The sequence below is a fragment of the Geotrypetes seraphini genome, chromosome 1 (assembly GCF_902459505.1).
Source record: "Geotrypetes seraphini chromosome 1, aGeoSer1.1, whole genome shotgun sequence".
Taxonomy (NCBI): domain Eukaryota; kingdom Metazoa; phylum Chordata; class Amphibia; order Gymnophiona; family Dermophiidae; genus Geotrypetes; species Geotrypetes seraphini.
The window spans coordinates 145,333,379-145,345,623 of NC_047084.1; the positions used below are offsets into that span (position 1 = coordinate 145,333,379).

A 12,245-nucleotide genomic window follows, 5' to 3' on the forward strand; every position below is an offset into this window, starting at 1 on the left:
CATGAGGACAAATTTGTCTCTATCCTCATGGGATCTATCTCCATCCCTGTATGCTCTATCCTCATCTGCATAAGCCTTGAATACTTATGATTTTAAAGTGTTCAAGGCTTGTGTAGATTAGGACAGAGCTTGCAGGGATAGGATGGGATGGCGATAGATCCCACTGGGATAGGGACAAGTTAGTCTCTGTGTCATTGGCATATCGTCTTTATGAACTTCTAACATCAGATCCTATTGTCTAACTGGAATTTCATTTATTTTATTTTTATTTATTGTTTTCTCAGGTACTTTAGTTAGATTGTGAGCCTTCGGGACAGCTAGGGAAATCCAAAGTACCATTTTTATTTTATTTTAATGTATCTTTAATCTATCTTTATTGTAAACCACTGAACCTCACGGTATAGCGGTATATAAGAAATAAAATAAATAATTCTCTACTCCTGAGCCTATCACATCTTAACTTCTTTAACTTCATCTATGCCCTCTCATTTCAGAGCTTCCTTTCAATTGAAACAAACTTGTTTCATGCCATATAATAATAACTTTATTTTTCTATACCGCCATAGTCAGACGACTTCTAGGTGGTTCACATCGAAAGAAGGCTGGACATTCAGCGAATTACAAATTAAAGGGAGAAATTACAGAAGAAAAGGGTTGTAGGGGAGGGAATGTAAGAGGGGTTGAAAGGGGTAGGAATTGCCTGAAGATTGCTTCGGGTTTGTAGGGGGAAAAAGCGTAGCAGAGCCGTGGATTGGTCTGTTTAGGTGATGAATTTGTATTTAAAGGCCTTTATCATATCTCCCCTCTCCTCCAAAGTATACAGTGTGAAATTCAAGTTTGGTTGTTTTTGCTTCAAGGTATTTTATGGTTTAGCCCCTAAATACATAACAGACCTTTTCTCTTTCACAACCAACAGACACAAGCGAAGCTCACACCCGAACTTTTAGGCACTTATACCTGTCTTTATATTGTCTAACAATGTATAAGTTTCGCCTAGAGCCCTAGACAGTCTTGTCAAACATTCGATTACCTCTGCAGGATGACTAGGTCGGCCCACATCCTGCCCTAACCACTCCTCCAAAAACACCCTTTTCAGTTCTGGGTGCACAGCGAGCTTCAGAGGCCAAAAAATGTCCCTGGATATGTCCAAAAAGCGATTCTGATTATCAACACTTGGACGACCTATCTTTTACATTGTCCAAGTACTGACTTGGGGGGGGGGGGGGGGTTTAGACGTATTTAAGTTTTGATTATGAGCCCCATAGGGAAAGCGGGGTCTTAGCTTGCCCAATCTTTGGAACTATTATGTTGCAGCGCAGGTAAGACAGATGTGCGATTGGAGTCCTGCTAGTAGCTATAAACCTTATGTGCAGATTGATTTGGTTTTCCCTGCTATGTCACATTTGGTTCAACTTTGGAAGCACATTCAGTGCAAACTGACAATTACTCCCGAGATACCTTTTGCTAGCCATATTTTGCACTTGTGGAGGTCCTTCCTTAGATCATACAAAGGAAATACTTGGATTCCCAGACTTATTTCATTGGAGGCACTTTTTGATTCCACTGGTGACATTCCAAGGGCATGTATATACCAGTGGGCCACTAGACGAGTTCAATATATTGACGGGGTTTTTTTTAAATCACACTATTCTTAAATCCTTTGCTACTATACAAGTGGAATTCCAGTTACCCTCAAATGAATTTTATTTACAATGTAGGCATTGTTTCTTGAGCCCTAGATTTAGACAGCTAATGTATCTTGATTACTTTGAATTGGAAGGCCTTTGGTTTAAACACCTGGGAGTCTCGGGGGTTAATAGCTGTGTTATACAAGGTAATTAATGGCTCCTGTTTTAGGAAACTTCAATATATGTTGCAGTGGGAAGCTGATTTGCACCTAACACTTGAGACACAATGGAAGGCTATTACCCTAGATACAGTATAATATCTCTACACGCCTAAGAGAGTGTAATTTAAAAGTTTTATGTAGATGGTACTGGACTCCTGTGCGTAAAAAGAGTGGCACAGAGTATCGTTGGAGCGGTTGTACAGAACCAAGCACCTGCCTTCATAGGTGGTGGTCATGTAAACAGATCCAACAGTTATGGGTTTCGATAGGAGCCACTTAATTGATGACGGGAAGGGCTTTTGCTTTTTCTCTTTGGGCCTTTCCGAATGTATCTCTGTTCGTTAAAAGGTTATGGCAAACTTCTTCATGGCGGCAAGGGGTGTTATTGCTGAATTTTGGAAATCAGCAGAGACCCCTACATTGATCTCTTGGCGTCTGAGATAGAATGACTAACTGCTATGAGCAACCATATGGAAGACAAGTTGGTAAAATCTTGAGTCATTCTGCAACATCATTTGGACTCAATATAATCCTTTTTTGTTAGGATAAGGTGAAGATAGAGGTATTTTTGGTCAAATGGAGAGGCTGGTATTTCATTCTATTTTCTAGTTGGAAGTGTATTGTAAGTGTGATTTTCTACAAGTTCTGAGATATATTTTATTATGTTCAACGGTTATGGCTGCAATATATTCAATATTTCAAGTTAAAAAAAAATCCAACCAAGCAACAAAGACATGGAGCTCACTTCCTGCTAATATAAGTTCGCTAGACAATTGTGTAGCTTTTAAGAAATGCCATTAAAACTAGATTATTTGAAGAATATGTTTTATTTATTTATTCCGTTTTCTATACCGTTCTCCCAGGGGAGCTCAGAATGGTGTACATGAATTTATTCAGATACTCAAACATTTTTCCCTGCCTGTCCCGGTGGGCTCACAATTTATCTAATGTATCTTGGGCAATGGGGGAATTAAGTGACTTGCCCAGGGTCACAAGGAGCAGCGTGGGTTTGAACCTCAGGGTGCTGAGGCTGTAGCTTTATAGACAGCTGTAATTCCTGGACAAATAGTCTAGCTCTCAGTCTGTAATCCACTTTGAACTTTAAAGGTACAAGCAGAATATATGTAATGAATGATGGGATCTCTACTTGACAGCCATCCAAAATAAGCTTTACACACACAGATGGTTTTTAGTATTGAAACCTAGTATGATGCTCAGATTTAAGTTTTCTTACATCAGTGAAACAATTCCTTGCATTATGGTTGGCCTTGTACCATTTCTGACAACTGCTTCCCAGGTACATATCATCCATTCCTGAAGACAAACTGCGCCTGGTGAGACATTTTCTATCAGTCTTCACTGACTGTTCCTGAGGAAGGTATGATCCAAATTCAGGTAAGTGGTGATAAACTCAGGAAAATCTCTCTTCTGAACAAGTTCCAGGAACATTTCAGTTGCAGTATGTAATCGTTGCTTGTCCCTGGCAAAGGAAAGACATTAACTAATTGACAAATATTACTGTCTGATACGAGACATTACTCAAATACATTCGCTAAGTCACACCTGGCATTTTTGCTACCATTCCCTCGTGTTCACTGGGGCTGAGGCATAGAGGAAGCAGTGTGATCACACACTTCACATATATGCTGGGATTTGAGTTTAGGTGTTCAAAGATCCTGATTCCCTATTAGGTGTGGAGTAATCTGGTGAAGTGATTCTCAATCCTGTCCTCGGGACACGCATAGCCAGTCGGGGCTTTAGGACAGTGTTTTTCAACTTTTTACACCTATGGACCAGCAGAAATAAAATAATTATTCTGTGGACCGGCATCGGTCCATGGACCGGTGGTTGAAGAACACTGGGCTAAGTTGTGGGCCAGACCCCGCCCATCTCTACCCAATCTCCACCCCAGACCCTACCCCCATAATAGTACTAATTGCACCTTGCACGTCCCATGTCTCATCTGGAAGCCTTCCCTCTGACGTTGCAACGTCAGAGAGAAGGCTTCCAGTTCAGGTGCAGGATGCCCGTAGGAGCCACTGCCCATGGCTTTGTGCACTGAATCAGGAAGAGGGAGCTGGCTCGAAGATAACGCCACATTGATCGTATCGTGGACTGATGGTTGAAGAACACTGTTTTGGGCCTGATGCACGTGCTGTGGACCGGTGGTTGAAGAACACTGCTTTAGGACACCCACAATAACTCTGCGTGAGGTAAATTTCCATGCAATACCTGCATTGTATACAGATTTATCTCATGCATTTTCATTGTGGGTATTCTGAAAACCTGACTGGCTAGGTGTGTCCCAAGGACTGGTTGAGAACCCCTAGTCTACTGGTTAAATCAGCAGGTTGAGAACCAAAGAAATTTGGTGTTCAAATCCCATTCCTCCCACTGATGCCTCTTGTAATCTCAGATTAATCACTTCACCCTCCGGTGGTTAAAGATAGAGAATGACGCGGGGGGGGGGGGGGTGAAATTTGTTCCTGTGGACTCTGTCTGATCGCATCTGCACAAATCTTGAATAGCTATTTTTTATTGAAATCATTTTATTAAAGTATAAAAAGGAACAATATGCTGTACAACTGTCAATTTATAAATCACAAATACAGAAAAAGGATCAACAAAACCCATCTCCCCTCCACTATCAGGAAAACTGAACATTACATAGAAAATTCACCTTAACAGAATACCTCGGTCACACACAGACAACACCAATGCCAAATACATAACTGACCAAAAATGATAAACATAAACCAAAATCCCAAGAAGCCACACCTTCCATATAGTATAACACCAAAGAAATAAAAAGATTCATTTCCTCCTATACTATGCAAAATATAAAGATCTCACATGCCAGAGATGGTGTTAGGCTAAGGAGTGCAATTAGGGCAACTGCCCCCTGGCTAGAGAAAGTCCTAAGCCTGCTGGAAGCTGAAGATGGCACAGGCTAGTAGTGGGCATTTGGGTCCCCTCCCAGATTTCTGCCCTGGGCCCTACTCATGTCTAACCCCAGCACTGGCAGGATAAACATTTCTGTTCTCATATATTCTAATCACAAAATAGAAAATAAAATTATTTTTTTGTTGTCTGGTCATTTTATTTTTCAAATCATGTTGGTCCCAGGTTCTTGTTTCCATTTCCCTCTTTCTTCTCTTAACTCACTCACCAGGGTCTCCTGCTCATTTGACATTTCTTCCTCTCTGTGTTCACCATCCATCTTCCATCTTTGTACACCTATTTTTCCCTTTTCTGTGTCCCCTATACTTCCCTGTCCAGGATCTCCCCTGTATTTATCATCACTGTATTTATCATCACATCCTGCATTACTCATCTCCTTTCTGTGTTCCTATTCTCTCCTACATCTAGCACTTTCCCTCCCATGTCTGGCATTGTCCCTCTCTACCATTCCCATGAAGCATCTCCCTTTGTGTCCCTGTCCCTATTCTCCTCTCAATGACCATTATTTTCTCCTCTGTTTCTGATACCTCCCTATGTCTCTCCCTTTCTCTGCTGTGTGTTCAGTATTTCATTCCCTCTTCCTTAATTTGCTTAGTATGGCATCTCCTTTTCCTTTCTCTTCCTTCCAGCAGCTTCCTTCCACAGGTGCAACACCTCTCCCCCTTCCCTCCAGCTCCCCCTCCTGCAGATCCTGTAGCTCTCTCCCTTCCCTTCAGCTCCAGCCCTCCCCTCTGTAGGTCAAGCACCTCTTACTCACTTACCTTCAGCATCAGCTAGAGAGTTGCACAGGGACAAAAATCCCACCTTTCCCCACCAGCATCCCGCCTATCCCCCGCCCAAATCTCCTCCATCCCCCAATAAACCCCCCCATAAAAGTTACCTGTCCCCATAAAAAGCAGCAATTACTTCTGACAGTCTTGATTTTTTTTTTGTTTAAAGTCTTAGTTTATTTAAACCAACGATAAAATACAATATAAACCAACAATAGCAGTGAACAGAAATAAGAGATGCATACATCACCAGAAAGAATTAGAATAGACATTAGATCATGTGACTGTAGGGTTGACCATTTCTTGTTAAAAGAAATAAAAGAGTTGGGTTTTTTGGCAATATAAAGCTCATATCTGTAGAGCAAACAAATCTGGTTCCACCATCTGGCATAGGTAACTTGTGAGAGGTCCTTCCAAGATCCACAAATAGTTTTTCATGCAGCAATGAGTAAAGAATCAAACAATACAGCATCAAAATCATTTAAAGCAGAATTGAGGGAGGCACTTTTCAGGACAAGGGTTGCATAAGAAAAATGTGCAGTAAATTTAAAGACTGAGCAGATCCTATTCCAGACTTCAATCCAAAATTTGGAGATGGTGGGACACTCCAAAAGAAATTGTTTAAGGGTACCAATATGGATATTACAAGTCCAACAATTCTTGGAGTAAGAGGAACCAATTACATAAGACCTCAAAGGTGTACAGCTGTTTAGCCAGTGCAAGCTATTTTTATATCTGGTTGTTATCACTAGTCACATCTGAAAATGTCCTATGTAGTCTCAAAGGTTATAAACAACATCATCACTGGATGAATATTGTGTTAGTTCAATGCAAGGTAGAACAGCCCCTGTCCACCCATTTTGGGCTCCAGCCCCTCCAAAAAAAAAAAAAAATTTAGTTGTGTGGCTATGCCACTGAATAGAATACAAGCTCTAGCTCTGTCTCCCCAACTGGTAGATGTACAGCAATCGCAACTGGATCGATGGAACATTAGGTAGGCCTCATGAACCCTGGTTCCATCCCCGTGCGCCGGGGGGGGGGGGGATCCCCATGGGAGTCCCGTAGACCTGGGGGATCCCTGTTCCCATGAAGACCTCTAGTTCCAACACCAACCTTCCACCTGGGCCAATTCCTCCATCAACTATGCCTTACATTGTTCCCTCTCTTTATCAGAGCTGATGGCTCCAACTCCCCCACTTGCTCAAGGGTCTGGCAGCTCCAGATGGCTTCCTTCCCTGCCACTCTCACACACCATACAGAGCGAGCCGATCTCTACACAGGCTTGCTCAATGCCGGTGTTTGCAGCCTTCCCTCTGTCGGTCTCCTCCTTATGACACAACTTCCTGTCTTTGAGTAAAAAGGAAGCTGCGTCATAAGGAGCTCCATGCTGCGAGGAACCGAGGGTCCAATTTGCAGACCAGATTTGCTGTCAAGGGAGGTCTGCTGTCTCCCTGGAGCCAGGATTCGTGACGTCACCACCTGTCTCGATAAACTACTAAAACCTAATGACCATTTCCCTATGCTTCTTATCCATGTAGGTACAAACGACACTGCAAGGAACACCTCAGAGAACATACCCGATGACTTCAGAGCCCTGGGTAGGAAGCTGAAGCAAACAGGTGCACAGGTGGTCTTCTCATCCATCCTCCCAGTTAGAGACAGAGGAAGAGCCAGGGAAGAACGCATCCAACGTAACAACGAGTGGCTTCGCAACTGGTGCATAGAGATGAACTTTGGATTCCTGGACCATGGAAAGACACTCCAGGGACTGCAGGGACCGGACGGACTTCACCTGACCAGAAGAGGTAAAAATGTACTTGGACACCGTCTAGCCCGCCTACTTCGCAGGGCTTTAAACTAGGTAAGTTGGGGGAGGGTATCCACTCACATTCCAGAGCAGTAAGGAATCATCCGGTGGAGGCGAGACACAACCACCCTTCTGAATCCAAGGTAAGCACCCATAATACGCATGACAGCCCTAGCAAACACAAGGGATGGAGGGCCATGTATGTCAATGCACACAGTTTAGGCAATAAAATTCTGCAATTGGAGACCGAGATAGTGAATGCCGACCTAGATGTGGTTGCGATATCCGAGACCTGGTTCACGGACTCTCATGGGTGGGATATGGCCATACCGGGTTACAATTTACTTCGTCGAGACAGAGAGGGCAGGTTAGGCGGAGGGGTAGCGCTATACATTAAAGAAGGCATCAAAACTACCAGAATCACGGACGTTAAGTACACCGGGGAATCCCTCTGGGTGAACCTGGCCAGAGGGAGAGAAAAATGCCTGTATCTTGGTGTGGTATATAGACCTCCAAGACAACCAGAAGACAAAGACACGGAACTAATCGAAGACATAGAAAATATCGCTCTACGGGGGGACGTTGTACTAATGGGAGACTTCAATATGCCGGATGTAGACTGGAGCACACCTTCAGCAACAACCAGCGGCAGCAAGAGGCTATTAGCCTCCATAAGAGGAGCACGCCTCAATCAAATGGTAATGGAGCCCACTAGGGCCCAAACGATCCTTGACCTAGTACTCACCAATGGGGAAAGCGTCTCAGAAGTCTTTGTGGGAGATAAGCTAGCCTCCAGTGATCATAACATGGTATGGTTCCACCTGAGGAAAGGTTTCCATAGATCAAACACTAAAACAAAGGTACTCAACTTCCGAGGAACAGATTTTGCACGCATGGGAGTCTTCGTCCATCAGGCGCTCCAGGTCCAAACTGAGACAGGGAATGTGGAGGATATGTGGTCATCCCTGAAATCTGTCATACACGAGGCAACTGGCCGTTACATAAAATCATCACACAAACGGCGAAGAAAAGACAAACCCCAGTGGTTCACCACAGAGATCTCACGTCTCGTTAAGGAGAAGAAAAACACATTTGCTTCCTTCAAACGCACGGGGAAAAGCGAAGATCAACTGCTACACAGGATCAAGTCCACAGAGGTCAAAACGGCAGTCAGGGAGGCCAAACTTCGAGTGGAAGAAACTCTAGCAAACAACATTAAGAAAGGGGACAAATCCTTTTTCCGGTATATCAGTGACAGGAAAAAAAAACACAAACGGGATAGTACGCCTGAAAAAAACGGACGGGAATTACGCAGAATCGGATCCCGAAAAGGCCGAACTACTAAACGAATACTTCTGCTCGGTCTTCACCTGCAAGGCGCCAGGGTCCGGCCCTCAATTGAAGCCACAGTCAAACACAAAAGATCCGTTTCGGAATTTTAAATTCACACCCTGCGGGGTTTACCTTGAGCTAACAAAACTCAAGGTGGACAAAGCCATGGGACCGGACAATCTGCACCCCAGAGTGCTCAGGGAGTTAGGTGATGTCCTGGCAGAACCGTTAGCCGTGCTCTTCAATCTCTCACTGAGTACAGGGACAGTCCCCTTGGACTGGAAAACAGCTAACGTCGTTCCTCTACAAAAAAAGGGTTGCAGGACAGAGGCTGCAAATTACAGACCGGTGAGTCTGACATCGATAGTATGCAAACTCATGGAAACGCTGATCAAACGCCAATTGGACACGGTCTTGGACGAAGGGAATCTACGGGACCCCAATCAACATGGATTCACCAAGGGTAGGTCCTGCCAATCAAACCTCATCAACTTCTTTGACTGGGTAACAAAAAGACTGGACGAAGGAGATTCACTAGACATAGTGTACCTGGACTTCAGTAAAGCTTTTGACAGCGTCCCACACCACAGACTGTTAAACAAGATGAAATCGATGGGGTTAGGATAGACTCTGATGGCATGGGTCAATGATTGGCTGAGTGGCAGACTTCAGAGGGTGATGGTTAACGGTACTTTCTCTGAGACATCGGAGGTGACCAGCGGGGTGCCGCAGGGCTCGGTCTTGGGTCCACTCCTCTTCAACATATTCATAGGAGATCTGACTCAAGGGCTTCAAGGTAAAGTAACATTATTTGCCGACGACGCCAAACTATGTAATATGGTAAGCGAGGACAATCTACAAGATATTATGGCGCAGGACCTGCGTACATTGGAATGCTGGTCCTCAACCTGGCAGCTGGGCTTCAATGCTGGAAAGTGTAAGGTCATGCACCTGGGTAGCAGAAGCCCATGCAGAACTTATACCTTGAACGGGGAGACCTTGACCAGCACTTCAGCAGAACGAGATTTAGGAGTAATCATTAGTGCAGACATGAAATCTGCCAATCAGGTGGAGAAGGCTTCCTCAAGGGCAAGACAGATGCTGGGTTGCATCCGTAGAAGTTTCGTCAGCAGAAAGCCTGCAGTCATAATGCCATTATACAGGACCATGGTGAGACCTCATCTGGAATACTGCGTGCAATTCTGGAGGCCACATTATCGCAAAGACATGCAGAGGGTCGAGTCGGTCCAAAGGATGGCCATCAGAATGGTCTCAGGGCTTAAAGGTCTCTCGTACGAAGCAAGACTAAACAATTGGGTGCTCAAGGAATTAAGGAATGAAATAGCAGAGACACTTCAGCAAATATGCAACCTATCCCTAAAAACTGGAGAGATCCCGGAGGACTGGAAAATAGCTAATGTCACGCCCATCTTCAAGAAGGGTTCAAGGGGCGACCCGGGAAACTACAGGCCGGTGAGCCTCACATCGGTCCCGGGAAAGATGATGGAGGCACTGATTAAGGACGGCATCTGTGATCATATCGAAAAAAATGGACAGCTAAGGTCGAGCCAGCATGGGTTCTGCAAGGGTAGGTCGTGCCTCACAAATTTGTTATACTTCTTTGAGAGGGTAAATAGCCAGGTGGACAAAGGTGAACCCATAGACATAATTTACCTAGACTTTCAGAAAGCCTTCGATAAGGTACCACATGAGCGATTGCTCAGGAAACTATGGAATCATGGGGTGCGAGGGGAGGTCCACCGATGGATTAAAAACTGGCTGTCGGAGAGGAAGCAGAGGGTTGGTGTAAAGGGCCACTACTCGGACTGGCAAGGGGTCACGAGCGGGGTTCCTCAAGGGTCGGTGCTGGGACCGCTCCTGTTTAACATATTCATCGACGACCTGGAGGCAGGAACAAAATGTGAGGTCATCAAATTCGCTGATGATACCAAACTATTCAGCAGGGTTGAAACCACGGTAGATTGCGAGGATCTCCAAAGGGATCTTACGACACTGGAAGAATGGGCAAAAAAGTGGCAAATGAGCTTCAACGTGGGGAAGTGCAAGGTCATGCATGTAGGGAGAAGGAACCCGATGTTCACTTACAAAATGGGGGGAACAATGCTAGGGGTCAGTAAGCTGGAAAGAGACCTGGGAGTGATGGTAGACACGACATTGAAGGCGTCGGCACAGTGCGCCACAGCCTCGAGGAAAGCAAACCAAATGTTAGGTATCATTAAGAAGGGTATCTCGACCAGAACGAAGGAAGTCATCCTGCCACTGTACCGGGCTATGGTGCGCCCCCATCTGGAATACTGTGTACAGTACTGGTCACCGCACCTCAAAAAGGACATGGCAATGCTTGAGGGAGTCCAGAGAAGAGCAACTAAACTGATTAAGGGTATGGAAAACCTTACATACACTGACAGACTGAAAAGGCTGGGGCTGTTCTCCCTGGAGAAGCGGAGACTCAGAGGAGACATGATAGAGACCTTCAAGATCCTGAGGGGCATCGAAAAGGTTGACAAGGACAGATTTTTCAATTTGAAAGAAACCACAAAAACAAGGGGCCACTCGATGAAATTGAAGGGGGACAGGTTTAGAACAAACGCAAGGAAATTTTTTTTCACACAGAGGGTGGTGGACACATGGAACACCCTTCCGGAAGCCGTGATAGGAAATAGCACAGTACAGGGTTTCAAGGAAGACCTGGATAGGTTCCTGGAGGACAAAGGGATTGAGGGGTACAGATAAGAGCAGTGGAAGGTTTAGAGATAAATGTAGAGGTAGGTATAAAATTAGTCAGGGACTGCTGCTCAGGCAATATGCCTGATGGGCCGCCGCGTGAGCGGACCGCTGGGCGGGATGGACCTCTGGTCTGCCCTGGCAGAGGCGACTACTTATGTTCTTATGTTCTTAATTTGTAGCTCTACACTCTCGAGGAACGCAGGGAGAGGGGAGACATGATTGAGACGTTTAAATACGTCACCGGACGTATAGAAGTGGAAGATAACATTTTCCTTCTCAGAGGCCCCTCAACCACAAGGGGGCACCCGCTCAAACTCAAGGGCGGAAAATTTCACGGCGACACCAGGAAGTATTTCTTCACGGAGCGAGTGATTGATCAATGGAACAAGCTTCCAGTACAGGTAATCGAGGCCAGCAGCGTGCCAGATTTTAAGAATAAATGGGACGCCCATGTGGGATCCCTAAGTGGGTCAGGGTAAAACATTGTATAGTATTAATAATAATAATAATAATAATAATTTTATTCTTATATACCGCCATACCCAGCGAGTTCTAGGCGGTTTACATTAAATTAGATTAGGATCCGCATAGACTTGTAGAATTTACAACAAATTTATAGGATTTACAACAACTGTAGCCAAAACTTGGCAGATGAAAAGGGAAATTTACAACAAGTTTAGCCAACTTCGTAGATGAAGAGGGCAGAATTACAACAAATTAATCGGATTTACAACAGATTTGGTCAGACTTGAAGGAAGTGGGAAGGAGAAGCAGGGGG

At 44.7% G+C, this 12,245-nt stretch overlaps 1 protein-coding gene across 3 annotated transcripts in view; it reads right to left on the reverse strand.

Moving 5' to 3' along the window:
* Window positions 1–2,657: 2,657 nt before the first annotated feature.
* Window positions 2,658–12,245, reverse strand: part of LOC117358035 (malate synthase, glyoxysomal-like) — a 90,739-nt gene continuing 81,151 nt past the window's right edge. For all 3 annotated transcript variants that reach the window (XM_033939460.1, XM_033939469.1, XM_033939453.1), the window contains one exon: window positions 2,658–3,329. In XM_033939460.1, the coding sequence (XP_033795351.1) occupies window positions 3,206–3,329 (124 nt within the window). In that variant the 3' untranslated portion in view covers window positions 2,658–3,205. The remainder of the gene's footprint in view (window positions 3,330–12,245) is intronic.